This window comes from Neofelis nebulosa, chromosome 3 (genome assembly GCF_028018385.1).
Source record: "Neofelis nebulosa isolate mNeoNeb1 chromosome 3, mNeoNeb1.pri, whole genome shotgun sequence".
Lineage (NCBI taxonomy): Eukaryota > Metazoa > Chordata > Mammalia > Carnivora > Felidae > Neofelis > Neofelis nebulosa.
The window spans coordinates 51,486,865-51,508,817 of NC_080784.1; the positions used below are offsets into that span (position 1 = coordinate 51,486,865).

At 38.4% G+C, this 21,953-nt stretch overlaps 1 protein-coding gene across 1 annotated transcript in view; it reads right to left on the bottom strand.

Moving 5' to 3' along the window:
* INTS9 (integrator complex subunit 9) overlaps positions 1-21,953 on the bottom strand; it is a 102,545-nt gene that overhangs the window by 12,565 nt on the left and 68,027 nt on the right. Inside the window, exons 9-12 of the mRNA XM_058720793.1 lie at positions 12,535-12,646; positions 10,097-10,277; positions 6,198-6,258; positions 2,554-2,725 (exon numbers count right to left, since the gene is read on the bottom strand). Of these exons, the coding sequence (XP_058576776.1) occupies positions 2,554-2,725; positions 6,198-6,258; positions 10,097-10,277; positions 12,535-12,646 (526 nt within the window). The remainder of the gene's footprint in view (positions 1-2,553; positions 2,726-6,197; positions 6,259-10,096; positions 10,278-12,534; positions 12,647-21,953) is intronic.

The following is a 21,953-nucleotide window of genomic DNA, read 5'->3' on the forward strand; positions in this document are numbered from 1 at the left end:
GATTAAATGTAAAAACTGACTTCACAGTGGGGAAACCTGGCACAGGCCTCTCGAATCAAGTGCTCGAAGTTAACAAGCAGGTATGAGACAAATGACATACCACTGACTTGACAGGGCAGACATGAGAAAAGGACCCTGGCCTCATGTCAACAGATGCTTTTGCTGCAACTGTCATGCTCCTCTCGGCAAAGCATGGCGTGCGCAGTGACTGGGAACCACGCTTGCCATGACGGCCCATTTGTTAAACCCAGAACTACTCACTGTGGCCTGTGTGGCAGAGATTACATTTCTGGTGTGAAATATAATACTTAGACTCACAACAGCCTGTGCCCCCATGAGGACATCACTTCTTACAGCCCTCTGGCTTACATTTACCCATCCCATTAACTCTCCCAGTGCATTGAGGATGACTGATGGAACTTCCAGATTTTTATTAAAAAAAAAATTTTTTTTTAATGTTTATTCAAGAAAGCGAGCAAGCGAGTATGAGCAGGGGAGGAGCAGAGAGTGGGGGGGAGACACAGAATCTGAAGCAGGCTCCAGGCTCTGAGCTGTTAGCACAGAGCCTGATGTGGGGCTTAAACTCACGAACTGCAAGATCATGAACTGAGCAGAAGTCAGACACTTAACTGAATGAACCACCCAGGCACCCTGGAACTTCCCGATTTTTCAATTACTTCCCCTTGGTGGCTCCTGTTTCTCTAAGAAGAACCCCCCAAATATGAGGCAAGGACAGCTACCTAGGAGAAAACGGACTCCCTTTTTACGTGTACTATGTGAGCTACAACTTTCCCACAGCTGTAATACAATCCAAAAAAGTGGTCCAAAACTCATCTCTGACGTGACCAGACATCATACATGACATAGCTGCTCTGAAAGTCCCTCAAAATGGGTTTAGATTTAAATTCATTACCAGGGTTGTTATGGACAATCAAACAATCCTTGATTTCTTCTTAGCTGGCTAAAGGAAAAATTATACTACAGCAAACACTTCTTACTGTGCCTATAAAAATACTGTACCCACTGTCATATCAGAGTCAGTAACCCCTCAAAAAGAATGAAAGACCACCTTTAGTCCTACTACAATGTTCTCCAGAATACCTCTTGCTTAGCAAAAGTTGGCCATGGTGAGGTTCTGGGTATTGTGGGTCAATGTCTTGTGACCTGACTTCCTCTGCCTTTGGCCAAAAGGGGGCCTAGGAAAAAGAGAAGAAGCCCCTGAAGCTGCTTTTCTGAGCTCTCCTGGCACTTTCTACCAGGTCTTGGAGTTATAGCTGGAGCCGGCCTGTCAGTCATGGCCAGGCCATGTTGTTCTCCTATTGGACATCAACAATTCACAGAACCCTAACACCAGACATAGCCATTTGGTGACCACAATGGATCAAGACAAAAACAAGAACCCCTCCATAATCATGCCTGAACACACAACCACAACACTGTTCTCGAACCACAAAAGGAGCAAACATTACCCTATCCTGGCTCCATTCTTCTTGCCTTCTAGATAAGAACTATTAAGATATTCAATCATTTAACCACTCCTGCTTCCTAACAACGGCCAATCCAGAGCAATGTCCCACATCTGTGAACCTACCTCAAAATCACCCAACACAAGTCCAAATCCATAAGTTCTTTCCAACATGTTCTGAGATGCCTCCCACTTCCCCATGTGTTCTTCTCAGCTGCAATGAATCAATAAAGCCAACTTTGTTTGACCGGTGGTGTGATGGAGGCCTCTGGCACTCCTCACAAACAGGCTGAGCACAGGAAAGGGCCCCAGTGTCCCTGATCTTGAAGATTTGGGCACAGTTAGACTCTATTCCATCATTCAAGTCTTAAAAGCAATGAGAAAGAAATCAACTGATAACTTTCTCAACAACTTTTATGTGCCAGGCACTGCATGAAGTGCCTTCTGATAACATTTCAGTAAACACACAGAGTCGCCCAAGGAAGGAGCCATCAACAATCCCATTTTACGATGAAGAAAGTGAGGCTCAGGGAGGTGAGGTAACTTGGCTTAGATTATAGTACACTGGACCAGATTCAGATCAAGGTTTTTCACTCAATTGCCCGTAAGATTTCCAAATCCCGAGGCTGTCTGAAGACCTAAAGTTGCTAAAATAATATAGTGATTAAGTAAAACCCCTGCTTGGCTTCATTAAAGGATTTGTTTTACTCTGAGGGGTTTGTCTCCAGAAAAAACAGTGTAAGCCAGAGCGAACTATAACCAAAGGAGAAAAACCCAACTCAAGAAATAATTCCTAAAGGGTAACACAAGAGTGGTTACTAGGATTACTGCCGTTCTTGAAACAGCTTACAAAATCCTATCAAAAGCAGTTCAGTAGAAATCTGCCTCACGGAAAAATCTCTGAAAAATGGGTATGAAAGCTTTGTCCAGTACAGTTTCCTAACAGTCCATCTTGCTTTACTCTTTCCCTTATGGTTTACGTCAGATGAGTGTTCATATTTATGCCTTACTGGAAATTTTGTCCTGGTCAGTGCACTGGGTGAAAGTCCCAGTGGAAAGGGCAGGGTTTTATTTGTTTGTTTACTTACCTGTGAATATGACGGTGTTGAGACTAGATTTCCCCCAGAGCTCCATGAAATGGACCACGTCCCCAAATCGGAGGGAGGGGTGCCCAGTGAACACCACACATGGTTGCCGGAAATCACTGCTGAAGTCTCCGTGGAGGCTCGGGTAGTGCTTCAGCTTGTTGGTCTGAATGAGCTACAATATGTACAGGGAAGCACACAAAGAGATGTTAGCCTGTCCAGGTGGAGGGAAGGACTGCACAGCATGGGAGCATGAGCAGAAGGAAGAATACAAATGAATCTGATTAGAATTTGTGGGAGATTGTGTTTTTTGTTGTTGTTGTTGTTGTTATGTACAATGTGACTTTCTGAACAGATACAACCTTCTGGTACGTATTAACATATTATTCAGGCTGTTAAAGGCCTGATGCAGTCTAACCCTTCTTTTAGAGCTTCCTGACACTCGGGAGTCCCGGCCCTAGAAGTTCCCAGGATCAGTTATTATTTGAAGTACAAGTAATTTTCCCCAAACATGTGACTCACCAAGTTCTGTCAACAATAAACACTTCACACAAGAAAAACTGTTTACCTGCACAGGACCATCTCTTGAGATGTAAGTTACTGCAGCAACTTACCAAAGACAAAGGCCAAATTGGCTTTCAGAAATTTGGGAGTGTGATGTCCTCCCAGAGATGTCCTATGCAGAGAGCTGTAGTAAGAAGTGGGCCATGTACAGCCTCAGACTCGTCTCAAAAGTGTACGTTTTGAATCAAATGATCTCCCTTCCAGAGCAATACCTGGCAATTCTCTCCCAACGTCATAACCGACTCAAGGCAACACCATATAGTTACAGCCACAGATGGCATCTTGTGACATGGCTCAGCAGCTCTTCCTGCTGCCCTGGGCCTGCCTCCACCTCCCTACTCTAGCACCAAAAGGTAAGATGACAAACACCCAGACTTCAGAGACCTTAAATGCCAGCTAGATCAAAGGGAATACTGCCCTGAGATATTGTCTAATAGATAAAGAAATAGTCTGTGACATAAGTTAATCCTGAACCAACCAATAATGCATAAGAGGGGAGCCCAAATCCAACAGAAGTCACCCAAATAGTGAAGTGTGGCCGGAATGGGACAACCCCCAAATGGAAGCTAAACTCTCTTCACTATAAAGATTTAATTTTTAATTCAGAGAGATTGCTTTTACTGGTAACACTGCAACACTACTCTAGAGATCTTAGCCAGGCATCCCTGGTTTGGATGGGATATGTTGTAGTAAAGATGGGACAAATGCTGAATTCCCACCTCCCTTCCAAGTTATATACAAACAAAAGGGACATTCTTTTTATAACTGATCTGCCCCCAAATCATTACTTGTCCCATTGAAATGGGTGAGCGCTGTCTAAAAGACTAAGCCTACTGTATCCATTGCCGTCAAGGAGACGAATGGGATTCTAAGAATAGCAGTGGGTCTTTGCACACAACTTAAATTACTTTTTAGGCATTACCTACAGTTCCTGAAGTTCTACTGATCAATGCATAGCAACTAAGATAAATTCATCTCTTTTCTTTTGCCCACTGGAGCTACCTTTCTAGCTGACTTACTACATTTGACCATTCATTACCTCTGTACTTATTTAAGGTCCAACTGTATAGGCAATGAAGCTGTAGGGTAGGAATTCTATAAAAAAAAAAAAAAATTTTTTTTTTTTTTTTTTTTTTAATTATCAGTACTAAGGCTAGAATATTTTCTCTTTGGCACTGGTCACAATACTGAGTCAACTCCATCATATCCTAAAGTAGGCAAGTGCGTTTCAGGAACCCTGATCATGCAACTATGGTCTTTTCATATTCCTAACTAAATGGGACAAAAGTAATCTGTGACAATACGTGGGTAAAAACGTAGAGTAACACTCTTAGAAAACAAAAAAAGGCTAATTTTTGTTGGGGGGAGAAAAAACCAGCCTTCAGTGGTAAAGTCCACCATAAAGTATGCTTTGCCACGCTTAATTTTCAGACATCACTGCATTTCTAGCCTGAAGTTCACTGTGGTAATGACAAAGCTTGGAAAAACTTTGGCTGCTGTAACGGAATGTGTGGACTGAAACATGACTTTGTCAGAACCTTCCGCATGAAATTCTGGCTCATAAAGGTCGTTTGGAGTAGCAATAAGCAGGGGTGGCAGGAGTTGTCAAATTTAAAATAGCGGGACATTTGTTGCTATTTACGCTGAATCAAACAGTTAACTGTAAAACAAATAAACCAACTAAATCCTATACAAGCACATCCACACAGACATCTGTGGATGGATGAAGTCTGTACAAACTGAAAAGTCCATGTTCCCAACTGCACACTAAGGAGCAGTGTGACCAGCTTCTTAGAGGTTCCCCTTTGTCCTTTTCCACTTACTACTGCCTCCAACCCCACCCTCCAGGATAACTGCAATCCTGGCTTCCGATACCACAGAATTGTTTTGTGTGTTCTTGAACTTTCATATAAAGAAAATCACACTGTCTACTTATATCTCACTTATTTCACTTGCATGATGTTTGTGAGATTTGTTTACATAACTTCGTATAATTGGAATTCATTCATTCTCACTGATGTAAGTAAGGTATTCCATTGTACAGAATATACCACAAAATCCGCTTGACTATTAATGGCATTTAGGTATATTTCAGCACTATTACCAAGAATGCTCTGAAGATTTTTGTCTGTGTCTTTTGGTGACATACCCATGTATTTCTGTTTGGTATATAATTCAGGAACAAATTGCTGAAGCATTTCAGCTTTAGCAGATATTGCCAGTTTCCTAAAGTGGCTTATACCAATTTAAACATCCTTTTTAAAAATGTAACAAAAAATTGGGAGTAACTCTTTTGTTGGATAGTAAGAGAATGGTTAAGTACATTATAATATGTTCATATGATATGCTATGGAATACTAGGCAGCAATAATAATAATAATAATAGGAGGCACACAGAAAAATATCCATGATACACTGTTTGGTGAAAAATGTAATGAAAACAAAACTGGCTATGTTATGTTGTTACGTTATATATATTGTATTTGTTTCAAGTGTCCAATAATATATATATTGTGGAAAAAAAATCACCACAGTAAGCCTAGTTACCATCCATCATCACAGATAGTTACAAAAGATTTTTTTTTGAGAACTCTTAATATCTGCTCTCTTAGCAACTTTTAAACATGCAATACAGTATGGTTAACTACAGTCACTATGATGTACTTACATCCCATGAATTATTTTAGAAGAAGTTTGTACCTTTGACCCTCTATTTTTTAAAAACTTAAATGTTATTATTTTCATCATTAAAACTTCACATCTATGATCAACATGACTAACTGGAAAGAAGACTTTGACTATAAATGAATCTGTTGTTATGCAAAGAAATTAGTAGTAGGGGTCAGATAACACTCAGTGAACAGAACAGAGGTAGGTTATGAACTGCAGACACGTACTGGCAATAGAATGTGTTAATGAGAAGAGAAAGTAACATATCTTGAGTTAGAGTACTTCGTGGTCATCTCACATGGGAAACAAGGGACTATATGAGTTTACCTAAGGATTTCTATAATCTAGTGACATGTTATCATCCATTTATCTACAGTTTTTTCTTGCTTTGACCCAATAATGTCATTTCTTACCTCTGCATGAGGAAAAGGTGGTTCTGGGAGATACACCTTAGTCTGTTTGTTGTGACAAAGCCTTTTAAAGAGGAAAAACGGATGAGCCTGTTAGGATAGGGCATACAGGATCATTTGTTGCCACCTAGTGGTAGCAGCAAAAACACTAGTAAAGCGTATTCAAAATTTTCCGGTTAACCAATCTCACTGTGATTGAAAGCCAGGATCTACGTACGGAGTATTCAGAACAAGACCCTTGTGAGCATTTTTTAACCATTAAAATTCCTGAGTACATTTTTTCCTTGAAAAATAAGCTTGTTATTTTGGAATAATTTTAGATTTATAGAAAAGTTGCAGAGACAGTACTGACTTCCCTTGGGCCCTTTACCCAGGGCCCCCTTAATGTTAACATCTTACATAACCATGATACATTTGTTGAACTGTGAAATTAACATTAGTGCGTTACAACTAACTAAATTCCAGACTTTATTTGGATTTTACCAGTTTTTCCACTAATGTCTTTTTTTTTTTTTTTTTGCTCCAGGATCCAATTTGAAATATCATATTGCATTAGTAGTGATCACTTTTGAGGAGAAAGTGACAGGCTTTCTTCAGAGACCCAACTTTCTGTTTTGCACATGCACTAAGCAACACTGGTCACTGAAACTGGAGAGTAACGTGGTATCTCAACCGGGAGACTCTATAAATGTTTTAGGTAGTCTATATTTCTTTCCTAGACAGAGCGGACATTTAAAAATGGAGATGTCTGAATAAAGCAATTGTGGCCAAAGTTAACAACTGATAACTCAAAAGACAGGTGTTCTGTAGGTTTGGTGTTATGTAGTAATAACGCATGTTTGTTCACGACTACTTGTAAGAATTCTACTAAAACAGTATTAAAGTATTTCAACAGTTCTACCAGATACTATTTTTTGGGGAGTAGTTCAGGACTCCAGGGTTTGGGTTTTATATGAACTTCATGAATACAACTTATTAATTTTTCCTACACTTAAAATTTCCTTTAATCTTGATTTAAAAAACATTACTTTATATCCTTTTTGGAGGAAGATATAAATAGGGAAGGAAGATATTTTTGGAGGGTTACCTTATAATATCTAAATTACATATATTTATATACATAGAATTATACATAATATCTAATCAGGAAGACAAAACTTTTTAAAGTCAGGAAGAGAGACAAACAGAAGATCTTCATTTAAGGTTTCTTAGATTGTTGCAAAGGATACTATGTTGCATTAGTTAGTATCAATATATAAAAAAACTAAAGTATTTCTGACAAAAAAAAAACCAAGACAAAACAAAACAATAACTTGAATGCATTGTGGTATCCTTGACTGGATCCTGGAATAGAAAACTGACATTAGTGGGAAAACTGGTACAATCTGAAAAAGATTGTAGTTCAGCTAATAATGTGTGCTAATGTTCATTTCTTGGTTTTGATACATGTGTATGGCCGTGTAAGATGTGGCCATTAGGGAAAACTAAGTAGAAGGTATATAGTTCTTTCTGTACTACCTCTACAACTTTTCTGTAAATTCAAAATTATTCCAAAGTAACGACTTTATTATTTAAAAAACAAATCAAAGTTAAAATCCAAAGTGCCAAGAAGGGGAAAAAAATATCTGCAGATGTATAACAAAGAGTAGAGTTCAAATAAATTGGTAAGAAAAGTATAACATCTCTAATCAGTAAAAAAGGGATAATTTACAGAAGACAATGGGCAAGAGGAACAATTTACAGAAGACAAAAATCTTTCTGGAAAGCAACTGAGATTTGTATAATCAACATTAAAACATATTTATACTCTTTGTTCCTGTAATTCCACTGTTAGTAATTTACCTAAAGCAAAAGATGCAGTCGTATATACATACAACGATATTAATTGAAGATTTATTACTAAAAGGAAAAAACTGGGCAAAGCCTGTTCGTCCAACAATAAGACAACAGTTAAATAAATAATACAGTATACACATGATGTAATAATGTATTCATGTAAAAACTATGTCCTCAAAGTTTTATTTTAATCCTCTAATCTCACATTTTTAATTTAAAAATGTGAGATTAGCAGGGGGCACCTGAGTGGCTCAGTTGGTTGGGTGTCTGACTTCAGCTCAGGTCATGATCTCGGGCGGTCCATGAGTTCGAGCCACGCGTCGGGCTCTGTGCTGACAGCTCAGAGCCTGGAGCCTGCTTCAGATTCTGTGTCTCCCTCTCTCTCTGCCCCTCCTCCACTTGCACTCTCTCTTTCAAAAATAAACATTAAAAAAAGAAAATTAAAATATTTAAAAGCAGGATCCAAAATTAAATAATTGGTATGATCCCCATATAGAAAGAAGAAATCCATCCAAATGCCAACAGTGATATTACTTCTGGATAGTGGGTTTACAGGTTCAGTTTTTCCTGTTTTCTGTAACTTGTTTTCTATAGTAAGTGTGTATTACACATATATTAGAAACGAACAAATATAAACACCCAGAAACAAAAACAACCTACTCTAATTAGAGTGGTCCTGACTTCTAGCCCGTAAGATATTATTTTGACAAGAACAGCACACAGTGGGGACGGAGTGGCTTTGAGGAGCACACCATCCCCCAGGCCTTGCAGGGCTGGCTGGAGTTTTTTATTAAGGATCTGGATGAAGAAATTCAGAACATGCTAATTGTGCAAGTGATCCTTAGGCTGGACTACTAGTTATTCAAGATTAACTTCCTATGCTGGGGGAGAAATGACCCAATGCAAAGGATAAAATTCAACAGGTACCAATAAAGTGACGGCCCTACGGACAAACATGACTAACATGCACACAGGATGGAGAAGTTTGTCTGAATGGAGATAGAGAAAAAAAGTCCTTGACTACAACTTTTAAAAGGGGAGGAAAAAATGCCCTTTAAGAAGGTGGAGTGGGGAGACAGCATATAGAACATGTTAGGACAGAATGATATACAAATCCCTTCTTAATTAGAAACTTGGTAGAACACTGTGTCCATTACACTACCATACAATCAAAATGGATTACACACCCTATGCAAGTGTCATGCCCCCGTCTAAAAACACCACCCTAAGGCACTTGAAGGTCGACTGTAAAAGTTCTGTATTTCCCTCATCCCTCCCTTTTTTGGGCCAGGTGAGTTAGATTCAAACATGCATCTAAATAATCCTAAAAAGGTTCACTAACTTCATACTGTTCAATAATTTACCCATTTCAGCTGGATCAAACAATTTCCTACTGTAATAAAACTCAGTTTTATCAAATATCATGCTATTGAAATGAAAAAGAACCTAGCTTTTCTTATCATCAGATTTGGTATTAGAAATTCCAGACAACATGAACTTGGGCTTTTTTTGAGCCTCTAGAATGTCACTTCACTTTGTAACAGGCAGAGGGTAGCATGGGAGAAGATAAATGTATAATGTTTTGTCACTGAATTTGAAAGTGCTAAGTTAACCCTTTGCCTTTCATCCTTCTTTCCTTGACAACTATTCCTCCAAACTCTAGCAATGTAACAGATTTGGCTTTCATTAATACAATTTTCACATCACAGACATGCAAAGACAACAAAATCAAAGTCTCATAGTAATGTGAGAAAAAAAAAACCCTTTATATTTTTATTTTTGACAGAGAGAGAGAGAGTGCGTATGTGTGGAATGAGAGTGTGTGGACATGCACGTGAGTGAGCAGGGTGTGGGGCGGGGTGGAGAGAGAGAGAGAGAGACAGTCTTAAGCGCAGAGCCAATGTGGGGCTCAACCGTGAGATCACGACCTGAGCCGGAATCAAGAGTTGGACGCTTAACCAACTGAGCCACCCAGCCGCCCCTATACTTTTTTCATTAAAAAAACTTTTTCCATTTTATTCTTACTGCTTGAATGTACTGAATCGTGGAGAAGAATGCAGACATACCACTCAGCAAAAATCTGGGAAAACTCAAGTGAACTGTTGGCCACGGGGGAGATGAAGTAGAAAGGGATGTTGGAGAGGCCGGCGGAGTCAATGTACTGATACAGGCATTCCAGGAGGTCATAGATCACTCCAGAAGGGTAACAGGGCACCAACACGTTTCCTCCATTCCGGACTGTCAGTGCTAGAAAAGTTGAAGTCAGAGAGAAAACAGTGGTGTCAGAAGAACAGTTTTATAAAGGTAGAAACTTTAAAAATAATATTTGGATTTCTTTCATTTCCTACTTCTGTTCATACAATTCATTTCTCAGGTACAATGATCTGCTTCTTTTGAAGAATAGCACAAGAGTGGGAGAATCCAGAGGCTAACAATCAGTTGGGTTTTTAATGGACGTCTCAGTCCCTGGGAACAAGGTGTGCAGTTAAGGGTTTGGGCTTTAAAGGTTACCAATGGCAGCCGAACTTCAGGACAGACCCTCCAAGCTCCTTCTCTTTTTAGCTCCTGCTCAAAACTTTGCTGGATTTGTCTCTGTTCAGTCTCTGACCACTGCTGTATGACATATAAGGAAATAGGCCAAGTTTTTCCATTTGACTCATTTTAGTGGCATTTTCTTTCATTAATGTGTTATTTGTAAGAAAATCCTCTACACTTTAAATACTTAAAAACAAGTTATCAAAAAGGACTTGCAACTTAATGAGTATAATTATATTAGAAGTTATAACTGGCTACAAAAGAAAAAAAATATCAAAGCCCTCTTAAGTTTCTCTTTTGTTTAGTTTCCAAAACAAACTGAAACACAGAGCTTTCGGGTGTAGATCTTGAAGCCTCTGGTGTCTTGTATCCTCCTCTGTTCCCAACCCTGACGTATGGGTTCTCCCAGACGCTGTACTTGGAGTACTGGTTGACTTGCTATTACTAGAGTATGGTACCGAGGGGAGAGACAGTGGTCAGGGCTCAAGAGGCCTGGATCTACTCCTGCATTCATCACATGCTATAGGACCCCATGTAAGCCACTGAAACCTGGCTGGGCCTGTTTCCTGATTGGTTATGAGAGGAGTGGACTAGATTAGTGGTCTTCAAGCTTTCGTAAGTGTGAAAATTGCCAGGGAACATGTTGAAAATGCAACTTTGCTGCTGGGTCTCTCCTGTCCCCAGAGAATCTGACTTACTAGGTCTGTGGATGGGCCCTCAAATTTGCATCTTTAAGAAGTGGCCTCACTGATCATGAGGCAAGTGGTTAGTGGACTTAAGAAACAGTAGATTAGATGCAAGGTTCCTTTCAGATCTAAAGTGTTTTGAGTCTGTGATTCTAGACAATAAGCAAACAAAACATACAAATCAGGGGTGCTATTTGAGACTAGTCCAATAATTTTTTTCAAGGAAGAATAAACTGTGTGAAAGGGGTGAAAGGTCTGAGCTCATTAACTCCTCTTTGGCAACTGTTATGGACTGAACATCTGTATCCCCCTAAAGTTCATATATTGAAGCCCTAACTCCCAATGTGATGGTACTGGGTCAGGGGTGCTTTGGGAGGTAACTGGGTTTAGATGAGGCCATGAGGGTACAGCCTCCATGATGGGATTTTTGCCCTCATAAGAAGAAGACGACACGAGAGCTGCTTCTTTCGGCCAAGGGAGGACACACTTGCGGGTGTCTGCGAGCCAGGAAGAGAGCCCTCTTCCACTGGTCAGACCCTGACCACACTGACAATCTGATCTCAGACTTCCCTGCCTCCAGAACTGTGAGAAATGTTTGTTCTTTAAGCCACTCAGTCTGTGGCATTTTGTTACAGCAGCCCATGTTAAGACAGTAAGCAACCTATACTTTTCTAAAAGAAAGGCAGGATTTCTAGATTTTACTGACAATTATATCCAAAGAAACATACGTTTCTTCCGGGTAGCAAGTCTCTTCTCCAAATTTAGTCTTCTCTCAAAGAAAAAAACAACACTGACCAAATATTGGTGGAAAAATGTATCTGCTAAGTATATTGCTATTGTGAATGCAAAGTATTAAGTCTTTTCTGTGCTATTACTTACAAGCAAAGATGTGATTGTTCCCTTTTTTGACAACTGCTATCCTGTATGCACCCCTGTCTTGCCCCCAAATCCCACCACAGAGCAAACAAATAAGAATTTTCAACATAAATCAAGTGGGAGAATGTTGAGTATCTGTTGCATAAACGTGCTAAACATTTGAATTTACCCTTACAACCATTCTTACATTCTTCAGATTTATGTTGCTTAAGAATTGCTTTTGCTGACAACAGCAAGCTTTGAAGGATGGGCAGGAAGGGTAGAGTAGGCGGGGCAGGAGAAACCTTGAACCGGGGTATCAGAGGGGGTGAACGTGAAGAGAAGGAACACAAAATGCTACAGAAGCAAGAACTGAAAAGTAAATTTAGCACATTTCATCCTGTTCATGGCCTGAGCTGGACACATACCCAGGTTGCTGCAGAACTCTCCCACCATGCCATCCGGGTTGGCAGTGGGGATCTGGGTGAGGCCTGTCAGAACGAGAACGTCGCTGTTTTTGAGAGAAGCTTGGTCCATGGGCTGAAAAACCAGAGAGAACTATGCTCAGTACTTCAAAAGGAAATGGGAAGTGCAAGTAGTGAAGGAAAAAGAGAATAGTCATTGCTTTTTCTGTGTTTGGCTCATCACTGTCCTGTTCCCTTACTTCCTCTAATGAAGTCTGTCAGTGAACAGTTAAGTAGCTGCCCATTGGGGATAGGGACAGATGAGAGGAGGCATGAGGGAACTTTACAGCCATGATAAAAGAGTTCTATGCCGGGGCACCTGGCTGGCTCAGTCAGTTAAGAGTCCGACTTCAGCCCAGGTCATAATCTCATGCTTCGTGGGTTCAAGCCCCACATCGGGCTCTGTGCTGAGAGCTCTGAGCCTGGAGCCTGCTTCAAATTCTGTATCTCTCTCTCTCTCTGTCTCTTCCTTGCTTGCACTCTGTCTCTCTGTCTCCCAAGAATAAAGAAATATTTAAAAAAATTAAAAAAAAAAAAGTTCTATGCCTCAGCTGGTGTGGTAATCACGTGATGTGAAAATTCATAGAGCTGTATGCTTAAGATCTCTGGGTTTCACTATACATAAAATTGTACCTCAATGAAAAAAAAAAGAGCTTATGATCTCAAATTTGTAGAGCGCTTTGCTCTTTTGAAAATGTCATGTCACACATGTCGCTGGTGGGTTTCCAACATGAGTGTGTATTAGAATCACCTGGACGGTTTACTCAACTGTGGGTTGCTGGGCACTGAACCCAGAGTTTCTGATTCAGGTCTGAGGTGGGCCTAAGAATTTGCATTTCTAATGAGCTACCAAGAGATGCTCCTGGTGCCGGTCTGGGTCACGCCTTGAGAACCATTGTGCTGTATAATCTGATTCTCAAGACAGCTCTGCAAAATGAAAACAAGTGTAAAGACTTGAAATAAATACATGAAGTTTATATTATGAAAACATGCAACCTGGGACTCAACTAGTCAAGGCAATTTTCCCTAAGTCTCAGTGGCAGAGAAGCCAGGAAGAATACTGAATTAGGATCCAGAAACAACGAGCTTCCTTCCCATTCTCTTACTGGTCACGGACCTCAGGTAAGGCTCTGAGCTGGGTTTCTCATAACATGGGCATATTTGTGACCCATAAGCCTTCATTGATTTCTGAGAGTCTTATGAGCTAATATACATGATCTTCTTGTAAACTATGAAGTCTCAACAGTGCACTATTATGTGATCCTCAGGATGTTGAATTTTTATTTTACCTCGCACAGTCTGAATTTAATTTTGATGGTTTTCAGAGCATCTAAATAAATAAGGAAGTAAGTAAGTAAGTAAGTAAGTAACTGCCTTTTCCAAAGAAACCGGGATTCAAACTGAAAACAAAAATGAGGGCCCAGGGATTGAGATGCTAGGTCTCATTTCGTAGCATGTCTTTTCCTTAGTGTTGTTCCACATACTCAATGGAACACACGAAGATAAAAGTCAGAAACCCAGTTTAGTAAGAAGCTTCATCCCTCCTTTCTCTGTTCAACCCGTATTTTCCAACAAAGAAAATTCCAAACAGTAGCAAGCAAAGACCCACCACCTGCAATGTTATCTCTGAGTATATGTACCTTTTGATGTATACTCCTTTAGCATTTTATATAAACATGGATATAAGGCTTCATTATTTTTTTTAAATAACATGACTGCAGTTATATAAGCTGCTTTCTAACCCGAGAAACATTTCTTTAACACAGATAAGTATAGTCGTGACAGCTATATCTAATAGATTCTGATTCCTATTTGCACTTCTCTAATAAAATACATATGCATTGTTTCCAGAGAAGAAGAAATACAATGGTTTATAGTAGCAGATGTGCAATGAGCCTAGAAATGTTCACTGTGTGCATGCATCAAACAGAAGGACCCGGAATGCCGACAAAAGGGATCAAACTTTGTTAGACAGCATATTTAGCTTAAAATGACAATTTTATAAGAACCTTATTAGAACAAACCAATAATGATTCACAGGGCTGATGGGGGAATTCAGATGGCCTAGGAACCCTCGAAATAGCATACACAATTCTGTGTGCGCGCCTATGTACATTTTCCCAGAGGTGACTGGGCTGTCATATGGGGCCATAACCCCCAAAAGGTTAAGAACTACCAATCTGAATGAAAGCATCTAATGGAGATCAAACTGTGGCCCTGAAAACATTATCTCTGTACCTCAGTTATCGATGCTGCCGTCCTTTGAAAATTAAATGTCCACAAAAAAAACCCCCAAAAAACAACAAAACAAAACAAAGGCAGTACTGTAATACAAATACCACCAAGTTGGAAGTTATGAGATACTTCATGATCAGATCAGACAAGATGTTTGTGATTTTAGGAGACATACTTGGGAGACATTTCTTGTAGATTACTAGGGCTACTGTAAAGAGTTAGCCCTTAACACCTTGTAGTGACATCCTATGAACCAAGCTGACACTGCCAACATCTCCATTTCATCACCAAAGAGCAAATGTACATATTACAGGTGTCTATGGCAACTCACCGAGTGCTTCAAGTGGGAACATTTTATTCAAACACACACTTTGTATGTTCCAAAACGACTACAATAAATACAAATTAGTGTTCTAATCAGAAATATAAGGAAATAAAAATATTTTAAAAGAAAACAAAAATTCCACTATGAGATTCCCAACAAGATAGAGAATGAACACAGGCCGCTGGCTCCCTTCTAGAATCTAAGCTGAGAGAAAACATAGAAATAAGGGCACCTGACAGTTTTGAGAAACTAAACAACCACAATGAATTCCTGGGAAACCATGGGTGTTGGAATAGGGACAAGATGGCAAGCAAGAGCCAAAGAGGGCTTGCACTGCAGGAAGAATAGAGGGTGGCAAGGAACTCCTTGTCCTTTTCTCTCTCTTCCATACTGCCTATGGCCTGCTCCACCATACTGTGAAGCAGAACATAGCAGAATAGTGGGATGAATGTTCATAAAAGGTACAGGCAGACCTATCAGCCGTTCCTTGTTTCCTCACACTACCAGGCTAAGTGATAACATCAGGAAGACAAATCCTGGGAAAAAAGCAGTGTCTAGAGCAGAGGTACAAGAGGATGTCCCTGAAAGCCAAGTAGTAAGAGCTCACAGGGAAATAAAACAAGACCACTGAGGAAAACAACATCTACTAAATACAATAAGCTAAAAACCTACGCCACGTGGAGAATTAATAAACCAAATCGAACAGCAGAATATGCATTAAAAAAGTCCACACACAAAATAAGCAAAAGAAAAACAAGTATAAAGAGAAACATTTCAAAATATTATGTATAAAAATACAGTGACTGAAATAAAGAATCCAACACAAAGGCTGAAGGGCAGTATGGATAGAGCTAAAGAATGAATTCTTGAGCTGGAAGATCAAGTTGAGGAGTTTTTTTTCAGGAGGCGTCAAGCAGGAGAAGGGGGTAAAAAAAAAAAAAAAAAGGAAGAAAGAGATATACAAAACATAGAAGTGTTAATACCTGTGTATGAGAAATTCCATAAGGAGAAATAAAAAATCAAACAGAAGGAATAATTTTAAAAACAATTAAGAATCTTTTTGTGTTAAAGTTGGAAGATTTCTCAAAGTATTATACAGAAAAAATACACATTTAAGATATGTCACAGTAAAACTTAAGAATACTGAAGATACAGTGAAAATTCTAAAAGCAAATCCCATAAAGGAACACAAATCTAAAGAGTTTTGCAGTTCTTAAGTACAACAAGGGTACAAATGGAAAATGAATAAAGATTTTCAAAGCTTTATAGTTTCCAAATTCTTTTCCTTGAATTTTATATCTATCCAAGCTATCATTTAAATGTGAGAAAAAATTAAAACTATTCTTAGTACTTCAAAGCCTCATAAGGTTTACCATTTTAAGACGCTCTTGGTGAACATTCCTCAAGCACTCCTGGAAGAAAGAAAGTCAATCTAGAGGATTATGAGATATATGGGAAGGTAGGTTGGAAAAAAAAAAACCCAACAACAACTCAGTAAAGCTCACTGTCTAAATAAGTGATATATTCAACACTTGATGTATAGCCTAGATAACCCAGAACTAAAATTCCAGACAGTATGAACATGGTGGGTCAGGGGAGAAGGAAGAGGAGAAAGACAGGAAAGACAAGAGGAAGGTGTGGCTCTGGAGGGAAAGACAAAGATATTGATAAACTTAGGACACTCAAAGGAAAAATAAATGAAGCAACAACCCAGAAGAATAAAAATAAAATGTGTGTTCAAACTTACAGAAAGAAATTATGTCATCTAAAAGAAGGGAAGAAAGGATGGGGAAAAGAATGAACTAAAAAAACCATGAAATAAAATTACAAAAATAAACCCTCAGTACAATAGTAATTACAGTAAATATAAATAGTTTCACCATTCCAGAGACTCTTGACTAAAAAAGAAAAAACCCTTACTATGTCTACAAGGGACTCACTAGAAAAGGATACAGAAGGAATGAAAAGAAACAGATGGAAAATAGTATCAGGCAAATATGGAGGGGGAAAATGTCTCTTAGCTTTTAATGCAGGTTTGATAGAGAAAAAAATCAGCATCCTGATAAAAGGAGTAATTGTTCAATAAAACATAATGATCACATATACATCTGATCACATTGCTTAAAACTATAAAAAGCAATAACTGTTGAAAGTATAGGCAGAAGTAGATAAATCAACAAATAACTTTCTTTCCAGAAACTGGGAACTAAGCAAAGATATGATAGAACAGAATAACACAATAATTAGAAAAGTTTTCATTCAACGGTAAACACAGTCTTTTACAACATACACAAAACATTTACAAAAATGGACTGTGTTTCAAAGCAACACTTCAGTGAAGGAGTATATTCTTATCATAATGCCAATTAAAAAAAAAAAGGGAAAATCCAGAAACATTTAAGCATGATCGGAAAAAGTCTCTTGTCTAACCCTAGGTCTAATCATATTGGATGGACCAGAAACAAACACAAGCACTATAAAACAACCTTTGGCTACTTAAATTATGAACATTATGAAGGAAATTACGATATACTGAGAGATGAATGACAGACCCCTACATATTAACAATTTAACAGAGTTAAATGATACTGAGAGAAATATAGCTTTAAGTACACTTACTGGAAAGCACAAAAGGATGGAAATGAATGGGGTAAAGTATTAAAGTAAAAGCAACAGAGACAACCCAAAGATGAAAGGAAGGAAATAATAAAGGGCAGAATAGAAAATGAAAATACAACAAAAACAATTAAAAACAAAAACTTATTCTTTTTAATTTAATTTTTTATTTTTAAAAATTTACATCCAAATTAGTTAGCATATAGTGAAACAATGATTTCAGGAGTAGATTCCTTAATGCCCCTTACCCATTCAGCCCATCCTCCCTCCCACAACCCCTCCAGCAACCCTCAGTTTGTTTTCCATATTTATAAGTCTGTTCTGTTTTGTCTCCCTCCTTGTTTTTATATTACTTTTGTTTCCCTTCCCTTACGTTCATCTAAAAAACTTATTCTTTAAAGAAAATCAGTAATGCAGATAAACCTCTGGCAAATCTGATCAAGAAAAAAGAGGTGTTAAAATGTAGAATGAAAATAGAATTACACAAAAAAGTTTAAACAAATAAAAAGGGTAATAAACAACTTCCATGGATATGATTTTGGAAACCTAGGTAAAATGGACAAATCTCTGCTATATTCGCACAGCTCTGACCCAGAGAATATAGTTCAAAGTTCATGAGAAAGTTAAAATGATAATCTCAGGCCTGGATAATTTTATGGGGAACTGACTTTCAAAAAAAGAGAACAGCTATCTTGTGTATAGCTATAGAGTGAAAATGGGGCTCCTGGGTGGCTCAGTTGGTTGAGCACCTGACTTCGGTTCAGGTCATGATCTCTTAGTTTGTGAGTTCCAGCCCTGTGTTGGGCTCTGTGCTGACAGCTCAGAGCCTGGAGCCTGCTTCAGTCTGTGTTTCCCTCTCTCTCTGCCCCTCCCATCTTGTGCTCTCTCTCTCTCTCACAAATAAGCAATAAAAAAATTTAAAAAAAAATTAAAAAAAAAAAAGAAAAAGAGTGGAAGGTACTCAAATCATCTCATGAGACTAAATGTATACTGATGCCAAACAAATGAAGACAGAACGAGAAAATAAGGTATGGGTCTATTTTTCACTTATGAATACAGATTATAGGCATAACTTGGAGATATCACAGGTTGAGGCCCAGACCAATAAACTGAATATGGCAATAAAAAGAGTCAAACGAATTTCTGGTTTCCCAGTGCATATAAAAGTTACATTTATACATACTATTCTGTTAAGTATGAAATAGCATTATGTCTTAAAAAAAAAAAAAAAACCCTACATACTTTAATTAAAAAAATATCTGATTGCTAAAAAATGCTAACCATCATCTGAGCTTTTAGCAAGTTAAAATCACTGATCACAGGTCACCATAACAAATGTAATAACAATGAAAAAATTTGAAATGTTGTGGGAATTACCAAAATGTGACCCAGAGACACAAAGTGACCAAATGGTGTTGGAAAAAAGTGCTGATGGCCTTGCTCAATGCAAGGTTGCCACAAGCCTTCAATCTGTAAATAAGGCAGTAGGTAAGAAATGCAATAAAGCAAAGCACAATGAAATGAGATATACCTGTATAAATTTCAAAAAAATACTGACCAACTTATATTCCAGGAGTATATTTTAAAAAGAAAAAACTGATCAAATAAGATTTATCACAAGACTAAAGGATGGTTAAATGTGAGAAAAGCTGGGGGTCTGGGCGGCTCAGTTAAGTGTCTGACTCTTGATTTTGGCTCTGGTCGTGATCTCATGGTTCATGGGTTTGAGCCCCACTTTGGGCTCTGTGCTGACAGTGCAGAGCCTGCTTGGGATATTCTCTCTCTCTCTCTCTCTCGCTCTCTCTGCCCCACTCATGCTCTCTCTCTCAAAATAACTTAAAAAATAACTTAAAAAAAATGTGAGAAAAGCTAATACTACAATTCATTACATTACTGGTTTAAAGGAAATAAATCACATGATCATCTCACAGACTGGAAGAAGCACTTGATAAGGTATAATGTCTACATCTGACTTTTAAAAATAAGAAAATTAGGAACAGAGGAGAAACTCCCTAACCTGATAGACAAAAACCAGTAGGAAGCCATCCTATTTAATGAAGAAGCTACAAAAGCATTCCCTTTAAAATCTGATATAAGAAAAGGCTGCCACTGTCATCACTTCTGTTTACATGGGACTAGAATATGTGATTGTAAGACAGGAAAACGAAATAAAAGATAAAAAGATTGAAAGAAAAGTGACAAAATTGTTACTTCTTTGCAGATATTATCATCAGTAGATAAATACTAGAATATAAGAATTCAGTATGTTGTTGAACACCAGATCAATAGGAAAATTAGTACTGAGGCTTTCCAGTCAGTAAAGGCTAGTTCTCTTCTGCCCTTTGGGATGAGATGCTGTACTTTTGTGGGCCTCAGTTCTCCTCTAACTCTCCATTCTTATTCAAGATTATTTTTCTTCCTTCCACCTTCTATTGGTAAATGTCCCTCACAGCTCATCAGTCTTTCCCGTTAGGCTCTTTATTTACATACTTTAAAAAATCTGATGCTCTAATTTGTCTCAGGCTTGCTGTCAAATCCAAGATCCAGTTCTAGATTTTCATGTCCCCGGTGTTCACTCAAATTGCTATGCATCATACTCACTACTCCCTTCTAAAACCAGAACCCCCTTTGTCAACTCCTTCTTGTCAAGTGGGTAAGTGTCATCATTACCGTTCTCAATATCATCTTGGCATGAAATCTCTGGCCTGTATTTTTCCTACCCTGGAGACAGCAAGCATTCAATAAGTATTTGTTGAAATAAAGACCTGCCAATGTTTTCTTTGTCATTCCATTCTTACCATTTCAGGCTTAATCCAAAGCCTCACTCTGCTATGCTTATTAGATCACTAAAGCAGCCTATTTTTTCTACCTAGGGAGGTTCCACTCAAGTAGACCAGTGGTTGGCCTTTTCTGTAAAGTCTAAAGCAGAACTTTGCTGGTACAGTGTGCAAGCAGCCATAAACCATCCATAACCAAATGGATGTGGCTGTACTGCAAGAAGACATCATTTATGAAAACAGGTAGCAAGCCAAATTTGGTCCATGGACAATAGCTTGCTGACCTCGGAAGCTGACTGTTAAGTTTTTCAAACTTAAACTTTTCTTATCCTTGCTAATTCAATGCAGAATCCAATTATCATTGCGGCGCCCAGGTGGCTCAGTCGGTTGAGTATCCAACTCTTGGTTTTGGCTCAGGTCATGATCCCAAGGTCGTGGGAGCGAGCCCCTGCTTAGGATTCTCTCTCTCTGCCCCTGTTCTCTGCTTATGCTCTCTCTCTCAAAAAAAAAAAAAAAAAAAAAAAAAAAAAAAAAAAAAAAAAAAATCCAATTATCTGGGTGAAAGGAAATCGAATTCATTATCTTTTTTATATACAACACTGGTTGCCAGCTTGAAATTAAAATTAATTACTTAGGTATGTTGCTCATTACTTTCAAGACCTTATTTTCCCTTTAAATTTACGAACCTTGGAAGAATAATTTACTGGAAATTACATCAGTAGTACTGTAAAGCCTTTGATCTAAGCAGGACAAATCGGAAGAGTTGGCAGCCAAATAATTTTTCTGTCTTTTATGGAAGAATATATCAAGAATGATAGAAGCTGCCAATAAAGTATTTTGATTCAATGAAGCAGATTAAGATGACACTGATGGACTTTTGATTTCAATAAGCGGGAAAGGCCCAGAATTCTGCTAGCTATAGGAAAAAAAAAAGCAACTTGTCCCCTCCTCTAGACCTGGAGATGAAATTTGATTATAAAAGAAGGTATGAAAAAAACCAATACATGGTGACAGATCATAAGCATCCTATTGTTCTAGACCTACAGCAGACATTTTTCCTCTTCGTATTAAAATAAGATACGGGCTTCCCCAAGTTATCCATCTACATATCCATCCATCAGCTAACTATCTGATTTCTGCCCCTCCTTTACAAACATGGAAAGAATCAGGATTTATGAAATGGACAATAAATTCATTACAAATACCTAAAAAGGAACAAACAATACATTTGTAACAATGGGTACGTATGTACTTAGCTTCTTGTCAAATATGACTTAACAAATGACCAAGCTAAAATCTTCTAATAGCTTCCCTCAACACGTTTAAATAAAATAAATTAAGGAGCACCTGGGTGGCTCAGTCGTTAAGTGTCCAACTTCGACTCAGGTTATGATCTCATGATTTGTCAGTTCAAGCCCCACATAGGGCTC